Genomic DNA, 24141 nt, shown 5'->3' with positions numbered 1-24141 from the left:
AACTATCTGTATTGTTTAAGAAAAGTAGGACTTTGGTATGACAATTAGTGAGAAGCTTGCCTTTGAATATTGTTAAACTACAAGGAAAATTCCGTTATATGGAATTTGCGTCATTTTTTTAACAAAAAATACAAAAATGTGATAGCTGCCTTAAGATATTATCATATTGTTGAAGTCAACTCTTGCCAATTCTCTTGCAATTGGACAATGCAGAATGTTCTTCTTGTGGTGTAATGATCCAACCTTGTTTTGTAGATGGAGAGGATAGTTATTTACCATACCATTGACTCAAAAGACAAGATTTTTTCTCAAAATAGCAAAAACCCTCTTGCATTAACAATGGCTCAAGGATTGGATCTGATCTGGATGGTGATCTCCTTTCTTCTTCTGATTCACCTGTCAAGTCAACAAGAAACTGGGTTCATCTTCAACGGTTTTCGCCAGGGAGATCTTCATCTTGATGGGGTTGCTGAAATCCTTCCCGGTGGACTTTTGCAGCTGACCAACACTTCAGGGCAGAAAATGGGTCATGCTTTCTTCAGGCAGCCCTTTGAGTTCAGTTCATCTGAATCTTTGTCGTTCTCAACGCATTTTGTCTGCGCAATGGTGCGTAAACCGGGAGTAACTGGCGGAAATGGGATTGCTTTCTTTCTATCTCCTTCAATGGATCTTTCAAACGCAGATGCAACTCAGTATTTGGGCCTTTTCAACACCACAACAATTAGATCTCCTTCATCTAATATCTTTGCTATTGAGCTTGATACTGTTCAAAGTGCAGAATTCGATGACATCGACAATAATCATGTTGGTATCGACGTGAACAACCTGACCTCTCTCGAATCTGCTCCAGCCTCTTACTTTTCAGACATAGACCGTCTGAATAAAAACATAAGTTTCTTGAGTGGAGATTCCATCCAGGTCTGGGTTGACTATGACGGAACTATACTAAACGTTACACTGGCGCCTCTTGGAATCCAGAAGCCAAGTCAGAGTCTTTTATCAAGATCCATCAATCTTTCAGAAGTTCTCCAAGAGAAAATGTACGTCGGATTATCTGCAGCAACAGGACAGTTGGCAAATAACCATTACATACTCGGTTGGAGTTTCAGTAGAAGCAAGGTCTCATTACAGAGCCTGGACATCTCTAAGCTTCCCCGGGTTCCTCGTCCTAAATCTAACAAGAAACCTTCTCTCGTGCTCATTCTTCTGTTGAATTTACTTGGAGTCATACTGTTGGCACTTCTGGTAGGAGCTTATCTGTATAGGAGAAACAAGTATGCAGAGATAAGAGAGGAATGGGAGAAAGAGTATGGTCCACACCGATACTCCTACAAATCCATGTACAAAGCAACAAACGGATTCCACAAAGATGGTTTTCTCGGGAAAGGAGGATTCGGAGAAGTGTACAAAGGAACTCTTCCTCATGACGGAGACATAGCCGTGAAGAGATTCTCACATGACGGAGAACGAGGGATGAAGCAATTCGTGGCTGAGATCGCAAGCATGGGTCGTCTAGATCACAGGAACTTGGTTCCACTTCTCGGCTATTGCAGGAGAAAAGGCGAGTTTCTTCTCGTCTCCAAGTATATGCCTAATGGAAGTCTAGACCAGTTCTTGTTTCATAACCGAGAACCATCTCTTCCTTGGTCAAAAAGGTTTGTGATTCTAAAGGGAATAGCTTCAGCTCTTCGTTACTTGCACACAGGAGCCACACAAGTTGTTCTACACCGAGACATCAAAGCTTCTAATGTAATGTTGGATACAGAGTTCCATGGAAAGTTGGGAGATTTCGGTATGGCTAGGTTTCATGACCATGGAGCTAATCCAAGCACAACAGGAGCAGTGGGAACTGTGGGATACATGGCTCCTGAGCTAACTTCAATGGGAGCTTCGACTAAAACCGATGTATACGCATTTGGTGCATTCATGCTCGAAGTAGCTTGTGGGAGGAGACCTGTAGAGCCCAACATGACGCCTGAGAAACAGTTTCTGGTGAAATGGGTTTGCGATTGCTGGAGAAATAAAGCTATACTCAATGCTCGAGATCCCAAATTGAGTGGAGAATCTTCTTCGTCTCGGTCTGTAGATTTGGTGCTGAAACTAGGGTTGCTGTGCACGAATCTGGTGCCGGAATCGAGGCCTGACATGGAACAAGTTGTGCAATACCTTGACGGGTTGCTTCCGTTGCCGGATTTCTCTCCGGATTCACCGGGAATTGGGATTCTTAGTCCGGTTATGGTCGGAGGTAGCTCCTCCGTGATCACTAACACTTCTTCTCCGGCGACTGAATCTATGTTTATTACTCACTCGATCCAATACGGAGTTGGACGATGAAATCTAAGCTCGAAGCTAAACGCTGTGTTCTTGATATTTTTTTTTTTTTTTTTAAGTTTGCAAAGAATATTGTAAAAAAAATACAATTGTTTGTAATGAATTAATTTATGAATTAGCCCCTACTAATTCTCGGATTTACAATGTTCAAACTTTTCACTTCTGGCAGTTTCAGTCTCCTATACTTTTCGCCTTCGTCTTCCCAAAGCCTCTCGACGGAAATGTCGTTGTCGTTGTCCTTCTCAGCGTCGGATATTCTTCGCCGGGCTAGAGACGGCGGAGACGGAGACCGGAGAATCATGACAAGAAGGAAAGCCTCGATTAAGGCTTTGGTCAAGGTGAATTTCCCTCATCTGATTGGCATTTTGGTGATTCAAACATGAATTCTGGAATTTACAAGTCTTTACCTACGAAATGTGTGAAGAAGGAAACCAGGCTCTCTGTTTAAAATCAAAAAGCCTTTTTGAGTTTTGACTGCCTTTGTTTTGTATGTTGCTTCTATGGATTTCATGCAAGCTGATGCAACTTATATCTGGGTGGTTTTCAACATCTCAGGACAGTGCCTCTTGCTCTGCTTATTTTACTAAGTCATCATAGTGCTCTTGGTTCTTATAGTAGCTTATCTCTACAGACAAAAGAAAGCTTGTGGAGAAGGTTTTTCCTGATGGTTAAGACTTGTGATTGTTAATGATGTTGCTCTGGCTCTCAGTTGTGTGGACACAGGAGCTCACCAAGTTGTTGTACACCGAAATATCTAATCTAGGCTTCTGATATTGTGTTAGATGCTAAAAATGTTTAAAGCTACACATGATGCAGGTATGTGACTAATAATCTCTTATCTGTTTTTTCACTTTACATTAATGGAGTAAAACCATTTCCTGCTGCCACACAAAAAGTTGCTTACGTGGGTAGCTACAGCCTACTAATTAATTTTTTATGTATTAGAACTCTTGCGGAATTTAGGTTGTCTAAGAGAACTAAACCTGTTTCAATCTACTCTTTTACTGCTCTTGCTATGGCTACTACTACTGTGACATAACCAAACAATGAAAGAAACGCTCTATATGCAACTCCAGCTGTAATTAGCGGATTCTGAGTAGCAAAAGAGAGAGTTATGTTGTAGTGGTTGTCTTATTGTCTATTGCCTCTTTCCAATCATAGCTTCAGTGATCTGATCTGTAAGGCTATATTAGGAAATCCTAAAGGCTTAGTTTACAACGTATACCTAACTATAGGTTCTACTTTCTATCAATTGTGTTATTCATCATTTAAAGAACATTCGTAGTTGAATGATTAGGCCAGGCTTTCCTAGGCTTCTTACTGTCGGTTTGGTTCATAATTGTGTTGAAATATCATTACAAAAACATTGCCTTTTTTTATTCTGCGTTTGAAAGGTCAAGGGCATGTTTAAAAGATGTTTTTTATTAATAGTTTCGTTAGTCTGCTTCCTTATAAGATAACTTCAAGTAGAATTAGAAGAAGAATCCAATGAAAGTTGGTGCACGATCCAGCCAAGACACATTTTAATTAATTTATAAATGTTTGTTACACGCATTAGACTGTATTATTATTGTTTCAGGGTACCCCCATGCAGCAGTTGCGTTGTCTATTTGGATGGAAGTTATCAAATAAGTTAAAATATTGTCTGAAAGGGAATATTTTGAAAACCACGTTAAGTTTCATTTCCAAGTTGTTTAATATTATCGTGTTAGTGGACTACAGTTAATAAAGCTAAAAACAAAAGGTGATCCCTTTGGTTAAATAAACAATACTAGAAAGTTTGATAGGCTTGGATCACTAAAAGAGAAGCTCACATCCTTTTTTGTTCACTTTCAGCTTACAAGGCTATGAGATGCATCGTTTGGAGGTGAGAGAATACCTGCACATCAGATCGAGGCTCTCTGATTCATCATCAGCAATGGCTCGTTGGCTGCTTCAGATCCTGGTTATCTCTTCTCTTCATCTGATTTCTCTATCAAGTCAACAAGAGTCAAGGTTTGTCTATGAAAACTTTCTCAACCAAGAACATCTTTATCTAGATAAATCTGCAAAAGTACTTCCCAGTGGATTATTGCAGCTGACAAAATCTTTAGAGCATCAAATCGGTCATGCTTTCTACAAGAAACCAATCGAGCTCAGTGCTTCTAGACCACTCTCTTTCTCAACACATTTCGTGTGTGCTCTGGTGCCTAAGCCAGGTGTTGAAGGTGGTCATGGTATTGCCTTTGTAGTATCTCCTTCTGTGGATTTCTCACACGCAGAATCAACTAGGTACTTGGGGGTTTTCAACGTATCAACAAGTGAATCTTCTTCTTTTCGCGTTCTTGCTGTTGAGCTTGACACTATATGGAACCCAGATTTCAAAGATATCAACAACAATCATGTGGGGATTGATGTGAACAGTCCTCTATCTGTCGGAATAGCTTCGGCATCTTACTATTCAGACATAAAAGGGATTAACGAAAGCATAAGCCTCTTGAGCGGAAACCCTATACAGGTCTGGGTTGATTATGTAGGCAATATGCTCAATGTCTCGATTGCTCCTCTTGAAGTCCAGAAGCCAAGTCGGCCTCTTTTATCACAGCCAATCAACCTTTCAGAAAATTTTCCAAATAGTTCAAGATTGTTTGTTGGGTTCTCTGCAGCAACAGGGACGGCGATCAGTAATCAATATATTCTTTGGTGGAGTTTTAGCACAAGCAGAGGAACACTGCAGCGACTTGACATCTCAAAACTTCCTGAAGTTCCTCATCCTAGAGCTCCACATAAGAATTTCTCTCCGTGGATCATTATCCTGGTCGTTTGTCTGGCTGCTGTGGTGTTGGCTGTTCTTGCAGGAATTTATTTCCGCAGGAGGAAGAAGTATTCAGAAGTTTCTGAAACATGGGAAAAGGAGTTTGATGCACATCGGTTCTCTTACAAGTCCTTGTTCAAGGCAACAAAAGGGTTCAGCAAGGATGAATTCCTCGGCAAAGGAGGTTTTGGTGAAGTCTATAGAGGAAATCTTCCTCAAGGCAGAGAAATAGCAGTGAAGAGAGTGTCCCATAATGGTGATGAAGGTGTGAAGCAATTTGTGGCTGAAGTTGTGAGCATGAGATGTCTCAAACACAGGAATCTTGTTCCACTTTTCGGGTATTGCAGGAGAAAGCGTGAACTTCTTCTCGTCTCAGAGTACATGCCCAACGGTAGTCTTGACGAGCATTTGTTTGATGAGACGAAACCGGTTCTTTCTTGGCCACAAAGACTTGTGGTTGTTAAGGGAATAGCGTCTGCTCTGTGGTACCTACATACAGGTGCTGACCAAGTTGTTCTGCACCGAGATGTCAAAGCTTCCAACATTATGTTGGACGCTGAGTTTAATGGTAGGTTAGGGGATTTTGGCATGGCCAGGTTTCATGAACATGGAGGCAATGCAGCCACTACAGCAGCGGTGGGAACCGTAGGGTACATGGCACCGGAGCTAATCACAATGGGAGCTTCCACCGGAACTGATGTTTACGCCTTTGGTGTTTTCATGCTTGAAGTAACATGCGGAAGGAGACCTGTGGAACCACAGTTGCAAGTTGAGAAACGACATATGATCAAATGGGTTTGTGAGTGCTGGAAAAAGGATTCTTTGCTAGATGCAACCGACCCGAGATTGGGAAATGAATACTTACCCGAGGAAGTCGAGATGGTTATGAAACTCGGTTTGCTCTGTTCAAATATCGTACCAGAATCAAGGCCTACGATGGAACAAGTGGTCCTATACCTAAACAAGAACCTACCTTTGCCAGATTTCTCACCATATACTCTGGGGATTGGGACTTTTGCTCCGGTTCTAGTCGATGCAGCCTCCCTCGTAGTCTCATCCGCTTCGTGGAGTTGGTCAGCTCCATCTATGTCTTCTTCCTCGGCCAATCACTCACCTTATGCTTGTCAGTCAGGAGATCAGCCATGGGGACAGACATTGGACACTAAGAACTCTCTTCACATAGTTCCAGAACCAGAGAAGCCTAAGACTCTCTCAGCCGGTGTCAAAACGGTCACATTGCCTGCATAAGATCTTAAAGTCAGAGGTAATTCGTGATGTACATAGATATCAGCAAACAGATCTTAGTAGCTCTCAAGATTGTTTTAATCTGTCTCACTTGTCCTAAACATAATCAGTTAATCTCTTTGAAAATGTTTGTCCCCTTAATGATTATACACGTATGTTTCCCCTCTTTGTTTCCCCTCTTGGTTATTGGAAGAGTTTTATTTTGTACTTTGACAAAATTAGAGAAATTAGATTGTTAGAATCTGTATGTTTTGAGAAATTGTTAAAGCAACATACGTTCATGTGGGCGTTGGATAATAGTCACAACTCACACGTACGGGAGACGACAAAAACTAGTAGCAACTGACATACATGTGACACAAGATTAGATTTTAATGCAGTGTATTATATCAGCCGTTGATTTACAACAACTAGTTTGGATTACTTGTGAATATGTCAGAAACCCAAAAAAAATTGTTTTTTTTTAAACAGCAAGAAAGAAAGTTATTTCAGATTTCAAAACGTCAACATATATATATGTAACATAATACAGAAAATGGCAATGGTTTTGGGCCTTTACGCTATTATCGTCTCTCATTTGTCTTCAGCCTTTTGAGCTATTTATATATTGAGACTAAAATGGCAATGGATTTGGGCCTTGACTTTTTTTATTTTTTTACTTCTTCTCCTTGACTTTGCCAGGTTTTCCTTGCCTTGTTCTTGCATCATATTTCTGCATCAAGAAAGGCCAACGGAATACTTAAAGTATAAGCGAGCTCCAAGTTGAGGAAGCAAAAATTCAGTGGTCTAAAGACGACAATAAGCTAGTGTTTAGTTTTGTTTCTTTGACCCGTTATTACCGTTTCTGGCTACACCACATGCAGCATTGCGTAGCTTCATTGGGTTGAACTTGGGTAATATATATTAAAATATTGTCTCAAATCAATCAAGCTTTTTTGTTAATTTATCTAATATTATAGCATTAATGGAGTCCAGTTTGTAAAGGGAAAAACTGGCGACTGCATATGATGCTAATATATTCCCTTTGGATAAACAAACAATACTTTAGACTGCATCACTAAAACACAAGCTCACATCTTTCCTTTTTCTTCAGCTTTGCAAGGTTATGATATTCAGACTCTCTGTATCATCATCATCAGCAATGACTTGTGGATTGCTTCAGATCCTAATGATCTCTTGCTTTCATCTGATTTATCTAACATGTCAACAAGAGATAAGCTTTGTCTATGACAACTTTCTGGGGCAAGAAAATCTTTATCTTGATGGATCTGCAACAGTTCTTCCCAATGGATTACTGCAGCTTACAAACGCTTCAGATCATCAAATGGCTCATGTTTTCTACAAGGAACCAATTAGGCTCAGTTCATCTAAACCACTCTCCTTCTCAACACACTTTGTTTGCGCTTTGGTGCCTCAGCCAGGAGTTGAAGGCGGCCATGGCATGGCCTTTGTAGTCTCTCCTTCTATGGACTTCTCGCACGCAGAATCAACTAGATACTTGGGGATTTTCAACGTTTCCAAAAACGGATCTCCTTCTTCTGATGTGTTTGCTGTTGAGCTTGACACTATTTGGAATCCAGATTTCGAAGATATCAATAACAATCATGTGGGGATTGATGTGCACACTCCCCTGTCTGTTGGAATAGCTTCAGCGTCTTACTATTCCGACATAAAGAAGAAGAACGAAAGCATAAACCTCTTGAGTGGAAAACCAATACATGTCTGGGTTGATTATGAAGGCAATATGCTCAATGTCTCAATGGCTCCTCTTGAAGTCCAGAAGCCAAGTCGGCCTCTTTTGTCACAACCCATCAATCTTTCAGAGATATTTCCGAATAGATCAAGACTTTTCGTTGGGTTCTCTGCAGCAACAGGGACAGCTATCAGTTATCAATACCTTCTTTCGTGGAGTTTTAGCACAAAGAGAGGATCTTTACAGCTTCTTGGCATCTCAAGACTCCCTGAAGTTCCTCATCCTAGAGCTGTACATAAGAATCTATCTCGACGTGTTATTGTCCTGCTCGGTTTTCTGGCTATCGTGGGATTGGTTGTTCTTACCGGAATGTATATTTTCAGGAGAAGGAAGTATGCAGAAGTAACCGAAGCATGGGAAAAAGAGTTTGGTGCACATCGTTTCTCTTACAAGTCATTATACAAAGCAACAAATGGGTTCAACAAGGATGAGTTTCTTGGAAAAGGAGGCTTTGGAGAAGTCTACAGAGGAGCTCTGCTTCTAAGCAGAGAAATAGCTGTGAAGAGAATGTCCCATGACGGTGATCAAGGTGTGAAGCAGTTTGTGTCTGAAGTGGTGAGCATGAGATGTCTGAAACACAGGAATCTTGTTCCACTTCTTGGGTATTGCAGGAGAAAGCATGAGCTTCTTCTGGTCTCCGAGTACATGCCCAACGGTAGTCTTGACGAGCATTTGTTTGATGACCAGAAACCGGTGCTTCCTTGGCCGCAGAGACTTGTAATCGTTAAGGGAATAGCCTCTGCTCTCTGTTACCTCCATACAGGTGCTGACCAAGTTGTTCTGCACCGAGACATCAAAGCTTCAAACATTATGTTGGACGCTGAGTTCAACGGAAGGCTAGGGGATTTTGGTATGGCCAGGTTTCATGACCATGGAGGCTATGCATATCCAACAGGAGCGGTTGGAACTATAGGGTACATGGCGCCTGAAATCATTGATATGGTAGCTTCCACTGGAACTGATGTGTATGCCTTTGGTGTTTTCATGCTTGAAGTAACGTGTGGGAGGAGACCTGTGGAGCCACAGTTACAGTGTGAGAAACGAATTCTGATCAAATGGGTTTGTGAGTGTTGGAAAAGGGATTCTTTGCTTGATGCTATTGACCCGAGATTGGGAGATGAATTCTTACCCGAGGAAGTCGAGTTGGTTATGAAACTCGGTTTGCTCTGTTCAAATATTGTGCCGGAATCAAGGCCTACAATGGAACAAGTGGTCCTATACTTAAACAAGAGCTTACCTTTGCCAGATGTCTCACCATATACTGTGGGGTTTAGCAGTCATTCTTCGGTTCTGATCGATGCAGCCTCCCTTGTAGCTTCGGGGAGTTGGTCAGCTTCCTCGATCTCTTCTTCCTCGGCCAATAACTCACCTTTCAACGGATTAGCCATGGTGACACACATTGGAATCTAAGAACTCTCTTCATCTAGTTGCGGAGTAGAAAAACCTCATATCATCTCACCGGTTTCAACACCCTCGGTTGTTAGAGGTAAATACTCAATGTACATAGCAGAAAGCAGATCTTCTTAGCCTTCAAGATCATTTTATCTTCTCTAACTTTGTCCCAAATCAATGAATTTGTCAGAAAGTAACTTGTAGTCTTATCTCTGCTTGTATAACCATTCATATTTGTATCTTCTTGTTCTCCCTTAAAACCATTACTTTATAAAAGTTAAATGTTTAACAACCTGGAATCCGAAGCCTAAGCGGCTAACAGTTAATAGAAACAAACTGAATGCTAGAAACATAGTTAATGGCTGATGATGCAAATGGATTTTTCATCATTGTCTCATTGTCCTATGGTTTTTATTATATAAGACAAGCGATTTAGTATATAATATCTCGTCTTGACAAACACATACGTATAATAGAGGGTTTGAATCTAGTCAAGAAAATCGAAATTAAGAGAATGTGAACAGAATCTTGACAAGAGTGCACAAACCACTTGCGTAAACATAGTCAAGAAACGAAAATTACAAGGGAAAAGTAAATTGGTTCTTTTGTCTAAAACAGTCTTAATTCATAACAACCTCAAAATGTATCTTGAGAAACAAAAAGCTTATTCTTCAGCATTCTCGCCGCTCTTAACGTTGTGCTTCCTTGCGTACCTCTGGTTCCTCAGGAACTTTGGGTCCATCTGGAACATTTTCACAAAAAGATAGAGAAACAAAATCAAACTCCGAAACTAAACTCGTCATATAGATAATTAGGCTTTGAAAATGTAATCGATACTTACTCCTTTGGTTGAGGTGTGACGGTGTCTCCTTGGCTTCTTGATTCCGTTCTTGTGGGCCTTGGCCGACTGGTTATGCGCCGTGTGATTCTTCGACTTGGCCATCTCTGTTAAAAAAACAAAGGATTCAACTTAAACTCCAAACAGTATAAACTTAAGCTAAATGTTGTTGTGATGTTCTCAAAAGTCAAGAACCAACAAAAACTCGAAACAGCATAAACTTCGGCTAAAGACAATACAGATCCATTGATACGTGATCTTATATCGTCGTTTAAACTAATTGCAACACATTTTCTGTTAATCCATCTTCTGAGAATTATGAAATCGGAAGATCTAACCCCAATGCAATATAAATCTAACTAAACTAAGAATCATCATCAACCAAACACAGCAGACTACCAGCTTCCACGTCAAAATTCGAGAAAACACGATTAAACGAACACTTGGAAAACAGATCGGATTGATTATAAGACATAACAGCATGCGAGGCTAGTAGCGTATAGAATCAAAACGGTATCACAGCATAGCGTAAGCGATTTTCGCATTCAAAATACGGCTTATGCTAAGGAATCTAAACGACGAAGACAGAGGCAACGATACATAAACCGTATCAAGAACCATAAGACGATGGAAAAAATATAAACCTATAAGAGTTTTCTCACCTGCAAGTTTAAGGATCTGAGAGGTGTCTTGCGGCTACGAAAAGAAGAGAAATGAGAGCGAACCCTGAATCTGAATTTAAGTCTGGGTACTTATTGCTACGAATTCTAGGGTTTTCGCACTTTCTTTGGGTTTTTAGTTTTACCAATTTGCCCTTGCTCGTTTAGGCCAGCCCTGGGCCGGCGGGCTTAACTGGTTTATTCAGAATTTGGCAGGCTCGTGCTAGGCTATACTTTCGACGGGGCCCAGTGAAAAAGGTTGTTCAAATGTTAAAAAGTTGGTGCGATTTTGATCTCATCAAATATTAATAATCCTCAGCAATAAATCACAAATATGTTGCCAACGTTAGATAATTGTGATCATCGTGTAATGATGATTGCTTCAACACCCTCGGTATATTAACTAATAAGAGGTAAAAGTAGCCAATGTTACTTACATAGCTGATGGCTAAACCAAATATTATTTTCACCTGTCTCAAATCAATGAATTTTTCCGCTAGAATAGCGATACAGCTACATAAGATGATTTTTTTATAAAAGGCACCGATGATTATCAGTTTCTAAGAAAGTAACTTTTGAGACATCTCCCGGTTAAATACCCAATACACATAGCAGAAGGTAGATCTTATTAGCGATACGTAGTGTTATCTTCTCTCACTTTGTCCCAAATCAATGAATTTGTCAGAAAGTAACTTGTAGTCTTATCTCTGCTTGTATATGTATCTTCTCGTTCTCCCTTTAAATATTTTATAAAGATAAGTGTTTAACAAACATCCAGCAAAACATTCTATGTGGATCGTGGTTACGACTTCAAGTACTGTTTCTTACGGTCCCTTTTATCTCATAGTGGTTATCCTCTTATATATGACTTGGTCTGATACCAAACGGATGCCTGGCTTAAGACAAACTAGGCTGCTTGTAAAACATGGAAATCTGATAGAAAGATGTTTTGATTTAAGCTAGAACTGTGTGTTATGTTTGTAGTAAACAATCTAAAACATACTTTGCAAGATTTTGGAAAGTGATTACATGTGTTAGGAAAGTATGTATGGTTAATGGAAAGCTTTAAACAGAGTGATTTTTTTTTTTGTCTATAGTAAACATCGTTTTCTTGTAGTAAATGAATTTGCTGATTAAGAAAGATCTCTAGATCAGAACATAATCAAGTGGTTAACTCTGTGTTAAAAATTTGTGTATGAAAAATGCCTCGCATATTGGGTTTCAAAACTACAAATGTCAGACCTAAAAGGGGACTCTGAACTACATTAATTCAGATATTTGATATTTGGGGATCCCTCTTCTAGTAGGAGCTCATTAGTAGTTTCTGAAGACGAAGGATGAAAGCCTTTGGAATTTGTGTAATGGAAATTCTTACAACACCAATTCAAGGACATACACAAACAAGGAAAATAAAAAGAAATTCCAAAAGTACCGTCGAAAAGAAAAGAAAAAATAAAATAAAAAAAGACAAGCGTGGGTCCAAGCCTAAACGGCTTACACAATAAAAAGAAACAAACTGAAAGCAGAATAACTTTGTATGAGTGCTCACTCATTCATCATCCTCATCAAAAAGCTGGGCACATTCCCAACAACAAAAGATGTGAGCATCAACTTTGAAAACAGTATTGAATAGACAGCGGCGCTGGCATTTTCTTCCACTGCAAATTGGTCGAGAATTAGAATTGTTGTGAAGAATACGACAGCTTCTCGACTTCATTGTCACGTAGATAGTTTGACCAGGCTTCATATATCTCTGCTTCCCAAGTAAGCAATGAATATGAAGTGTGGTACAACACTCATTGCACCCATAGAACCCTGTGGTTCCTTCAATGCCGTATCCGACAACATAGAACTTGAAATCATTTTCTCCGACAATTAATTTGCCTTCGCATATCTCACACCAATCTGAGTCACTTGCCTCTTGCCAGTTGCAAAATGTAAGGAAATGCTTATCATGCTTATACCTTACTTTGTATGGTAAAGCAGCGCACATGAAACATACCACAAAATCACATTCAATGCAATTTAATAGCTTACTGTACCCTCCTTTGCAAATGTGGCATTGATGTTTCTCATCTGGATCTAAAGCTAGGAACAAAGGATGTTTATGACCATGATAATGAAACGGCTCAGAAATGGAGGCACACATTACGTCTAGTTGGAAGCATTCTTCTTCTACTTGACACTCATAAACAAAACCACAACCACGCTGAGCACAAGCATTACAATGAAACTGACCATCATCTTCAAATGTAACAGCGACGGCCTTTAGCGTAAGTGGATGTGGATGTAACGGATGATGTATCCTCCGGGGAGCATTTGCACATGCATCATGTAGGATAAAGTCACATTGATCCATACATGCATAGAAACTACCCTCGTAGATCGGAAGGACACATGCTTGGCAAATTTTTGTGCGGTCGTAAACTAAACTGACCTCGAGTCGCATCTGATGGGCATGAGTAAAATGGAGTATTATTCCTTCAGCTATCCTCTCGAACGGCTCAACAACTACATCGGGTTCTTCTGGTACTCCTTCGAGTTCAACTCCATCCCACACATCTCCCCGCAACGCACATCTTGTATGAACGAAATAGTTATTACAATGTTTCTGGCAAGCGTACGCACCATAATGGTTGTCAATCTCTCGACGACAGACTCCACAAAACCATTCCCCAGAAGGAAGAGAAGAGGTAAAAGCAACGCGATGACGGTGACGGGATATTTTTATGACAAAAGGGAAATAAATACAGTTTCGATGGGCTACGAAGTCACATGGAACACAGACATAGGTGGGATTGAATTTTTTAATCACACCACAAACATTGCAAGCTAAGGAATCTTGTCTAGGGAAAAAGGTGAGAGGATGGACATGCCTTTTTGGGTGGTTTTTAACAATGGGTAGCTGCTTCATAGCACAAATTGGGTCCAAGTTCAGATTGCAGCTAGTACAATGGTAACTTTTCAAAGTTAGATATGTTAAACAATGGGCACAATGATAATCGCATCCACGAGGAGTCAGGAAAAGTTGGAGAGAGTGTCTAGGGTGGAAAGGATGTTTGATTTGAAGTGGAGACTCAACACATTCTTTGTGGTATCTCTCATCACACCCTACGCAGAAATAATAGTCTGTACCGACATTTCTGTTTTCACACATGCAAATATTTTCACCATCATCATCAGGTTCTTCATTGTTGCACCAATACAGAGGGAGTACAGGAAGCTTACAACGTATCTTTTGCCCTTTAGTAAGATAACTTGCACCAAGCTCCAGCCATCCGAATTCCTCTCCGGTTTCATCAACAGGCAAAGACTCCTCTTGCAGACCACTAGAAGGAAAGTGAGGGGAATCATGGAACGGGAAAAGCTTTTCCCGTTCTCTGTCTCCACCTCTCTTTTCTTCTCTACGGGCTTCCAAAAGAAAGCGTGTCCATGGGCATAAGAAAAGAGGTTGTTGAAGAGGGAGGTCGCCGCTTCCACCAGAAACGATGGCTGCTTCATCGGAGGAGTTTGGACTGTGATCTAGTGTGAAAACGAAAGTTGGGTTTCCATCGATTTCCACTTTTTTAAAGACGCCTATGGAACTCATGGCTGCTACACCGACGTCGAATTTTGGGAAGTGGTTCTGGTATACTCTTCTTCTCTTTCTCCTCCTCTCTCCATTTATATATAAAGTCAATAAATAATCATTTCGTACAGGAGGACATAAAATTACAGACAGCTAAGCTATTGTTTAGTAATAGATCATTTAATTATTAAAAATACAGCTAAGCTACTGTTTAATAGATTATTTTTTATTTGTTTCAAAATATGAAAAGTTCTCACTTTCTTACATAACTTTAAATTTATTTGAAAATGAAAGAACGATCGTATTATGTAATCTTTTCTACAATTGTTTAATTATTTTTAATTCATATATTAACAAAAAAACAATTTGTGTTCTCTCTAAAGTATCTTATATTTTAAGATTACGGGAGAAGTACATTGGTTTGAATTTTTTTATTTTATTTATATATAAAATTCATTAATCATTTCGAGATCGTACAACCTTTTGAATATATATTTTATTTTTTCATATATAAATCATCAAGTGTTTTGCCTTCGCATGGCGGCAATATAAAAAACAAATAATAATACAATAGAGTTAACTAACTAAATGAAAATTTGATCTTGTAATTAATTTAAAGGTATTTTGATCCGGATTAGCCGGATCTAAGGAGTAATTAGTGGAGTCTAAATCTGTCCAAAAATTATCTTACCTACTCCGTTTGTATTCAAATATATGTTTTTAAATCTGTAAAAAAAAATCTAATATAGTCTAAAATTATAGTAAAATAAAAGAATTAGTATCTCAAAATTGCAAAATTTCAAGATAAATAAATAAATAAATGTTTAGACTAAATAATACGTTTCCATTTAACGTATATCTACTAACGGTTGTTCATGTGTTGTATCTTTCTAATTATAATGCAGTTAGCACATTAGTCATTTATTTCATGTGAAATCGAGAATAGTTTGGAGTTGTGTAATATTTTCGTCATTTTCTTCATCTTCTTTTTCGTCCCTCTGACATCTTCATTAGACATGATAGTCATTTATGTTTTATTTATACTAGGTGAAAGTTCGCGCTATATGCAGATAATTTCTTTTATTTTTGTTTGAATAATGTTTAAATCTGTAACTATTTTTTCATTTAGGTTGAAAATAACATTTCTTTAGGGAAGCTACGATGCAAATTTGTGGTTTAGAAAGAGAAGTAACTAATTATAATTGTTTACATTTTTTTTTGAATAAATAATACTTTTTGCAAATTTATTTACCAATGGTATTATAATTTTTTCTGTCTTTATTTAATTGTTTAAATCTTTATTTTTAATAACCTATCATGTTTCCGGTATTTTAGTTTTTTGGTGTTTCTATTAAAATATTACTCATTTCATCTCCTATTCAAAGCAGTGAAATAAACTACCAAAACGTGCATTTTAATGTGTACATGTCTGAAGTATATTTGCTGTTATTTTATTTTGGTGTTTGTGGTTTTTGTCCTTTAATAATGTCAATAATTTTAGTATGATTAATTTATAGTCAATTGAAAACACTGTTCTGATTTTTTTTTCTTTTTTTGGAGTTTTAGACTTCTAACTGTAGTTATATCTAAGAAATTCAATAAAACGGTTTCTCCCAAAAAAAGCATATTCAACAATGACCAGAAAACACAAAGAAAAAAGAAAGAATGTAAGCATTGGAGAAGAAAACATATATTAAGAAAATTAACCACATCACCAACATCAAAATGTCATATAACCAATTTTTAACAACAAATTTATAATCAAGTCACGTTAATTATCTTCTTCATCACCACCTACTATTAGTCATCTTCTTCTCAATCTTAAGCACGGCTCCATTTCCCTTTCCTCCAAACTTTGCAAGGCCTTAGATCAGTGTAAGCAAACTCCAATCTCTCATCAGTAGTTTTGAAGTAGACACCATATCGCATGTAGTTGCTGTTGATCTTATAGACTCGACCAGACCACCATCCATCGTTAAACCAAGCTTCCACATCTTCTAACAATTCATATCAACACGCCCTTAAAATAAGTTGAGGAGGATTAGGTCTTATATCTAGGCCTCTTGCTTCTTCCTTTAACAACTCTATTCCACCCACCGTTCTCAGTGTTTGATACTGTGTATCTGTTTTCCCTTAAGTAGCTTATAATCTTTGCAGAGTACCATGAGCCTTATAACAGTGTATCTTCTTCTATGGAGGTTTGAAGCATTCTCTCTGTACACAAAAAGGAACGCACAAACTGTGAGAATTATAACAGTGTAAACACCTGTATTCAACAAATAATTAACAAGATTAGTTAATAGCAAGACATTGTATGTAGTAGCCATACTTGTAAGAATTAATCCATCGTCCATTGATCCACTCTTTCCCGGGCCTCAAATTGAAATGTAGGACTGTCAATTCTTCACCCGTGGAGATGAAATAGACTAAGTACATTGAACCTCATGCAAGCACTTTGGAAACCCTGTCGATCCACCACCGTTTGTTGAACCAAACATCAACTTCATCCCCTGGTTCACAGCGTGCAACAGGCGAGAGTTGCGAAGGAGGAACTCGTCTTATGTTCTGGGCTTCTACCAAATCTCTCAGAGGGATAGACTCGTCGCCATCTCTTGAAAATCTCAAGTGTTCAACAATGTACTTATCATCAGCTAATAAATTAAGTATACGTGCACAATACCAAGAACCCGTGTAAGCTTCTTCACTTCTGACTTCCACAATAGCACCCTTCTTATATTGAGCTCTTTCTTTGGATTTTATTTTTAGTTTTTGATACTTTTGGTCGTCGATTCCAATACATTGCCCTGTGATCAAAGAATTGTGAGTACATTAAGGCAAATCCCAACAAATCTTCCAACTCAATTGCTCAATATATATATATATAGTCACTGTGCCTGAATTTGGCGAACATACAATAGGAAAAGATTTTAAAGCACGGATCTCAGAACTAAGTCGTGAAAGCTTTAACATTCTCCATTCCCTACCAAAAATTCTCAGAACATAGCCATCAAATTGTCAAATGACAAAGAATGTATCGAGAAATTCTTAGAACTTGCCGTCTTCCACAACCACCTCATAAGCTTTCCTTTCCATCTACACAAAACATAAAGATGACAACAATAAGAAACAAGTTCTAATTCCTGGGCAAAGTTACTTATTGAGCAGAGATAAAAAGAATGGATACTAACCGGACCAAGATACTTAATGCAATGTTGTTGTAGTTTCAATGGAAGACATTTCTCCACAAGATTTACTTCTTTCCCCTCGCCAATATGAAGCCTGCAACATTTGAATCAAACCCATTTCTAAGTTTAGTTACTTGATTTAGGACAAAAAAAGAAAAGAAAAGATAATGAGTAGGTGGGAAGAAATTACCAGTAGAAGAAAGGTTCTCTACTCTGACAGTGGAGCCATTTGTTGTAGTAAAAGTGCATGTTCTGTCCATACCGATGTCTTGGGTCAATCTGTTGGCAGAAAGTTCATAAACGAAACTGAGATTAGTCACAAACACACCGCTTCAAGCCAGTGTTGTTAAGCAAGGTTTTGAGCCTTCCCGTTCTTTGACAAACCTTTACAAACCTTAGCTGCTCTCAATTTCTCTCTACGGAACTGAGCAAGCAATGGATTCTTCAAGTCTTTCCAATTCTCAAAATCCTTACGAAGATACCAATCGAGATACAAAAAAAGAGAGAGAAAAATCACCTTGGTCTGTTGGTTTGACCCTGAAATCGGTAATTGAAACTGTTTCCGCGGTGCCAAACTTTTGCTTATTAGATTTTCGGCTCAGGACAGGACGAAGACATATCTTTAGCCCAGAATATTAACCAATAGAATCAAATTGCTCACAATTATTGTGAAACCCTAATTAAGCAAAAATTTATAAAAACTTGATATAAGGTTCCCGAATCGAACCCAATATTTGAAGAACAGAGGAATCTGGAGATTGAATTTTACATGGTTTTTTCTCGAACTGATAATGAACATATAATCTTACAACGGCAACAGTTAAGCTCCGTCAGAACAAAGTCTGGCGTGATCGGAACCTCTAAAGACCTTCTCGGAGAGACTCGTAACGAATGGGGAAGAGAAAACGTTTTTATCTGATGTTTTTTCGAGAGAAATTTTTTTTTTAATTAAGATTTGTGGGGGATACGTGTCACTCTCTCCCGTGTTGACATGACGATCAGCTGGAGAGAGTTGATCACGTTTTATATATAAGATGATGCACTTATAATATTGTCAAAAAAAAGAAGAAATAAATTGCTGTTAATACTCCCACTTGGCAATATTGATTGTAACTTTAATAAGCAAACTTATTAAGAACTCCCATTTGGAAAAAACAAACACACTTATTATTCAACGCTTGACAAAATTAGATTCTACTTTCTAGAAATCTTAAGCGAAAGTAGTGCTAAGTCACGAATCAATTTGATTGTCAGTAAATCGGAGTTAGCCATATACCGAACCAGCCGGCCGTTGTTGGATGATTGAGTTGTTTCTTATCGGTCAAACACTCAGATCTCAAAATCAAATATTTCGTTTTTTTTTTTGCCCCAGTTCCACCTCCGATTGTACTCGGAAGAACAAAACGTTAAAAGTTATGAAATAATAATATTCGCAAAAAATAAAACAAAAATATGTTGTCAAAGTTAAATACTTCTGACCATCGTCCATCGTGTTATATGATGGGGTTCAACACCCTCGGTAATATTACCAAATATAATAGCTGAAACCAGATATTATTAGCTTTCAAATCAATGATATGTTTTTATATGTCATGACTTGTCCCAAATCAATGAATTTGCCCGCTCAACGGCTACACGAGATGATGTTAATAAAAGGCAACCAATGATTATCCAATTTCCCAGAAAGTTTCTTGTAGACATCTCCACTGTTACTATAAAGTATCAACCATTCATACTCTTGCATCTTCTTCAAATAATGAAAAATCGAACGCCCATGCCTAATAATTTTATAACGGTTACCTCTTTGAAATCAAAAATTTAACTTGTTTGTTTGTGATTAGAATTATAGATAAGGTTGTAAACGTATGTATTGGTAAAAAAAACCTACTCTTATTACTTGATTTACCATAAAAACTACAGTAGAGTAGAAATTAGCACGGTAAATGATACATGTAAATTATGTCAGTCGTTGATTTACAACTAAAATGGATTAGGAACAAAAGATTATGCTGAATTTTAATCGATCGAAATTGTTTGTCTTCAAGTAAGCTTTAGACTTGCATCACTAAAACACAAGCTCACATCCTTCTTTGTTCCTTTTTCTTCAGCTTTGAAAGGTTATGATATCCAGACTCTCTGTTTCATCATCAGCAATGACTTGTGGATTGCTTCAGATCGTGATCATCACTTGCTTTCTTCAGATTTATCTAACAAGTCAACAAGAGATAAGCTTTGTCTATGACAATTTTCGGGGGCAAAAAATCTTTATCTTGATGGATCTGCAACAGTTCTCCCACTGGATTATTGCAGCTTACAAAGATCATCAGTGGCTCATGTTTACTACAAAGAATCAATCAGGCTCAGTTCATCTAAACCTCTCTCCTACTCAACATCATGATTCATGAGTATATCCAAGTGTAAATATCAAGCTCTTTGAAGCTGCCTTCAAACGGAGGTTGCATAACCAAACTTCGTAATTAGCCTAAAAAGACATCCGACAATAAGTTTCTGAAGACTAAAGGATTAAAACCATTGAAAAATTTGTGTAATTGAAGATTCGAGTAAAACTAAAACTAAAACAAAAAAAAAAGGTTAGGAGATATAATGGGTTGTAGTTTTGCACCAACATATTTGACAAATAAAGCAAAGACTAAAGAGACAGTATTAGATCACCAATTCAAGGACATACATAAACAAAGAAAATTCCAAAGTCACCAATGAAAAGAAAAGAAAAGAAAAAAAATGACAACCGGTGGGTTGAAGCCTAACACCGGCTAGCAATTAAAAGAAACAAACTGAAAGCAGAAACATAAAGGAATAACAACAACAGTTGATAAAGTAAATGAGGAATTTCGTTGGGTGCTCACTCATGCATCTCAATCAAGAGCGGGTACAATCCAAACAACAAAAGCTTTGGGTATACACTATCTTTCTTTCTAGGTATGAGGGTCGAGTCTCAACTTCGTAAACAGTATTGAATGGACAGCGGCGCTGGCATTTTCTTCCACTGCAAATTGGTCGAGAATTAGAATTGTTGTGAATAATATGATAGTCTCTCCCAGCCACACTGATAGTATGACCAGGCTTCATATATATGTCCTTCCCAAGTAAGCAATGAATATGAAGTGTGGTACAACACTCCTTGCACCCATAGAACCCTGTGGTTCCTTCATTGGCGTATCGGAGAATATAGAACAATTCCTTTGCTCCGGCTCGGATAATTAATTTGGCTTCGCATTTCTCACACCAATCCGAATCACTTGCCTCTTCCCATTTGTAAAATGTGAGGAAATGTTTATCATGCTTATACCTTACCTTGTATGGTAAGGTAGCGCACATGAAACATACCATAAAATCACATTCGATGCAATTTAATACCTTCATCACAGACTCTGATTCGCAAACATGGCATTTTGGCATCTCTTCTGGATCTAAAGCTAGGAACAGATTCCATAACTTCCATATATACCGCTGGAGGGAAAGAGAGGGGAGTTATGTAACGGGTAAAACTTTTCCTCCTCGCTTTCATCTTCCAAACAAAAGCGTGTCCATGGGCATAAGAAAAGAGGTTGTTGAAGAGGGAGGTCGTCGCTTCCACCAGAAACAATGGCTGTTTCATTGGAGGAGTTTGGACTGTGATCTAGTGTGAAAACGAAAGTTGGGTTTCCGTTGATTTCCACCTCTTTAAAGACGCCGCCTATAGAATTCATGGCTTCTACACCGACGGCGAATTTTGGGAAGTTGTTATGGTATACTCTGCTTCTCTTTCTCCTCCTCTTTGCATGTATATGAAGTCAAACAATCATTTCCTCCACAAAGACATAAATTTACAGACAGCTAAGCTTTTGTTTTATAGATGATTTTTCATTTAGTTATTATAAAATACAGCTAAGCATATGAAGTGTTTACTTTTTTGTTTATTATTGTTTTCTTTGTTTCAAAATATTGGATATATTGAACTGTGTACATTTAGAGTAATTTAAACTAAATCTAATGTTATTCAAAGTTCAAACATAGATTGGTTTTATCAAGTCTCTTGCCTTCACATGGCGGCAATATAAAAAATAATAATAATAGAATTAATTTAATGGTGTTTTGATCCAGATTAATTAGCCGGATGCCCGAATCTAAGACCATGTTTATCGGCGTTTTTAAGCCTGTCTCTTACTTATTTTTTAATTAAATTTAATTCATTTAAGCTCGACTGAAGCCCAAATTATGTATATACGTTTCTTATTTCGGGACAAGAAAAGACGTGTCTTATAGTCACGTGTAACCGCGTGAGTGGGCAAAAAAATTTGGAGAGAAAAAGATATTTATCTGGTTTATTTCTCTTGCTCGATAATTTTTTTTTTCCCATCTCGTCATTGTTGTCTCCCTCAAAGCGATTTCGACGATTCTGCTACTCCGACGGCTTCTCTCCGAGAGTTCGGACTCATCCGACGGCTTCTGGGACTAAAACATTATTACTCAATTTGGGACTGAAAATGATGAACGTGTATATATGCAGATTCTGTCTTGTTATTTACCGTTTGAGGATTTGGGTCAAGAATGTTAAAGATCAGCTTCTTCTGCCCTCTAGTGAATCCATGATGGGAAGTGAAATCTGCTCTGATGAATTTCGGAGATAAGTTGCCTTTGAATTATGATCAAGTGTTTATAAGAGACTTTGTGCCTTCTGCTTTGGCTTTCTTGCTTAAAGGAGAAAGAGATATCGTCAGGAACTTTCTTCTTCACACATTACAGCTGCAGGTATATATGAATGTCATCTTAAATTAGAGATTTTTGAATGTAAATGTCACTCATTGATGTTCGCAGAATCAAAATCTGAACATTTAAGGAAAGTGTAGTGATTATGTTTCTATGGGTTGATGACTAATTTGGTATAAATGTCATCATAATCGACTCATTGATGTGCTAAAAGTGACATAATCTGAACATTTACAATGTATACTGGTTGTGGTTTCTCTGTTTTGATCAACTGTATAAGGAAATGAGTAGTGGAATTTGAGTAGATTGTGATGAATTAGTTTATATGTTACAAGTTGTATTGGGTGTTCATTATTGATGATGTATGGTTTGGTATGTTATTGATAGAAAACAGTAATTTGTTACAGTCCTTGACAGGGCTTGATGTCTGCAAGTTTCAAATTCAGGACCGTGGCACTTGATGAGAACACAACAGAAGAGGTTCTCGATCCAGATTTGATATGTTTTCAACACTGTTGGTCACTGACGGATCTTGTATGATTGATCGTCGAATGGGTATCCATGGCCATCCCCTCGAAATCCAAGTAAGTTCAACACCAGTTCTTTGTCTGATTGTCTCTTTACAGCTTGATACATATATGTTCGTGAGACCTAACCATGATTTTTCTCTCTGATTCATTGCAGTCGTTATTCTACTCAGCACTCAGATGCTCCCGTGAGATGCTATCTGTTAATGATAGCTCCAAGAATCTTGTAAGAGCCATTAACAATAGATTAAGTGCTTTATCCTTCCACATCAGAGAATATTACTGGGTGGATATTAAAAAGATCAATGAGATATACCGTTACAAGACAGAAGAGTATTCCATGGATGCCACTAACAAGTTTTTTTAAGAGCTTTATATGGTTTCACCAATAAACCAACAAAAAACACAAATTTCTTAGGAAAATTCTTAGCTTCAATTGAATATTAAAATATTTATTAAGAAATCCATATGAGTTTCTGCAATAAACATGCTCTAAGGAGCAGTTATTGGTGTCTACATCTGTCCAAAAATCATGTTACCTACTCTCTTTATATTCAAAGTCAGTATATGTTTTTAAATCTGTAAACAAAAAAGAAATCTAACAAAATCCAAAGTTATAGTAAAATAAAATAATTAGTATCTCAAAATTGCAAAATAAAAATAAATAAATAAATTATATAAATGTTTAGACTAAATACGTGTTACGTTACCATGTAACGTATATTAGTTAACTGTTGTTCATGTGTTTTTGTATCTTTCTAATTATAATGCAGTTAACACATTAGTCATTTATTTCATGTGAATATTGAATGTGTTTGTTGTTTCCTAGTTAGAGAGATTCAAAACACTTGAACAGTTGTTACCTTAATATTGTCACATGGGAGTGTCTTAACGTATTTTAGTCTAAAACATTCACTAGGTTTATTTATTAATGTTAATTTTGCCAATTTTGAGAAACAACTCATTTTTTGGTTAAAATAACCTTGGTCTTTTGTTAAATTGTCTTTTTTGTTTACATGATTTAAAACCTTATACTGGACTTTGAGATATACCGAGATTGGGTTTAATTGATTTTTAGGACCCGTGTTGGACACCAATTACTTGCACCTTAGAGCCCAGTTTTTTAAGGGGAAACTTCA

The 24141-nt window shown here is 37.7% G+C and overlaps 5 protein-coding genes and 1 pseudogene across 5 annotated transcripts; 3 read left to right on the top strand and 3 right to left on the bottom strand.

The window, feature by feature from the left end:
- Positions 1 to 124: 124 nt before the first annotated feature.
- On the top strand, positions 125 to 2374 carry LOC18018462 (L-type lectin-domain containing receptor kinase I.8). The gene has a single exon (XM_006400801.2). The coding sequence runs from the start codon at positions 256 to 258 to the stop codon at positions 2332 to 2334; it is 2079 nt and encodes a 692-aa protein (XP_006400864.1). The 5' UTR covers positions 125 to 255; the 3' UTR covers positions 2335 to 2374.
- A 931-nt stretch (positions 2375 to 3305) lies between these two features.
- On the top strand, positions 3306 to 6559 carry LOC18018461 (L-type lectin-domain containing receptor kinase I.9). Its single transcript, XM_006400800.2, has 2 exons — positions 3306 to 4075; positions 4168 to 6559. Exon 2 carries the CDS (start codon positions 4184 to 4186, stop codon positions 6371 to 6373), a length of 2190 nt encoding a protein of 729 aa, XP_006400863.1. The 5' UTR covers positions 3306 to 4075; positions 4168 to 4183; the 3' UTR covers positions 6374 to 6559.
- A 952-nt stretch (positions 6560 to 7511) lies between these two features.
- On the top strand, positions 7512 to 9533 carry LOC18018460 (putative L-type lectin-domain containing receptor kinase I.10). Its single transcript, XM_006400799.2, has one exon. It carries the CDS (start codon positions 7512 to 7514, stop codon positions 9531 to 9533), a length of 2022 nt encoding a protein of 673 aa, XP_006400862.1.
- A 468-nt stretch (positions 9534 to 10001) lies between these two features.
- Positions 10002 to 11091, bottom strand: LOC18018459 (60S ribosomal protein L29-2). The gene is made up of 3 exons (XM_006400798.2): positions 11016 to 11091; positions 10357 to 10460; positions 10002 to 10257 (listed from the first exon to the last, which is right to left on the bottom strand). Exons 2-3 carry the CDS (start codon positions 10456 to 10458, stop codon positions 10180 to 10182), a joined length of 180 nt encoding a protein of 59 aa, XP_006400861.1. The 5' UTR covers positions 10459 to 10460; positions 11016 to 11091; the 3' UTR covers positions 10002 to 10179.
- A 1470-nt stretch (positions 11092 to 12561) lies between these two features.
- LOC18018458 lies at positions 12562 to 14601 on the bottom strand. Its single transcript, XM_024156707.1, has 2 exons — positions 13050 to 14601; positions 12562 to 12980 (listed from the first exon to the last, which is right to left on the bottom strand). Exons 1-2 carry the CDS (start codon positions 14599 to 14601, stop codon positions 12562 to 12564), a joined length of 1971 nt encoding a protein of 656 aa, XP_024012475.1.
- Positions 14602 to 16401: 1800 nt separating this feature from the next.
- LOC112086809 lies at positions 16402 to 21475 on the bottom strand (annotated as a pseudogene).
- Positions 21476 to 24141: the final 2666 nt, after the last annotated feature.

This window comes from Eutrema salsugineum, unplaced genomic scaffold (assembly GCF_000478725.1).
Source record: "Eutrema salsugineum unplaced genomic scaffold, Eutsalg1_0 scaffold_2, whole genome shotgun sequence".
NCBI classification, from domain to species: Eukaryota; Viridiplantae; Streptophyta; class Magnoliopsida; order Brassicales; family Brassicaceae; genus Eutrema; species Eutrema salsugineum.
Note: the sequence above shows the minus strand (reverse complement) of the source record. Positions and strands in the feature narration are given on the sequence as shown.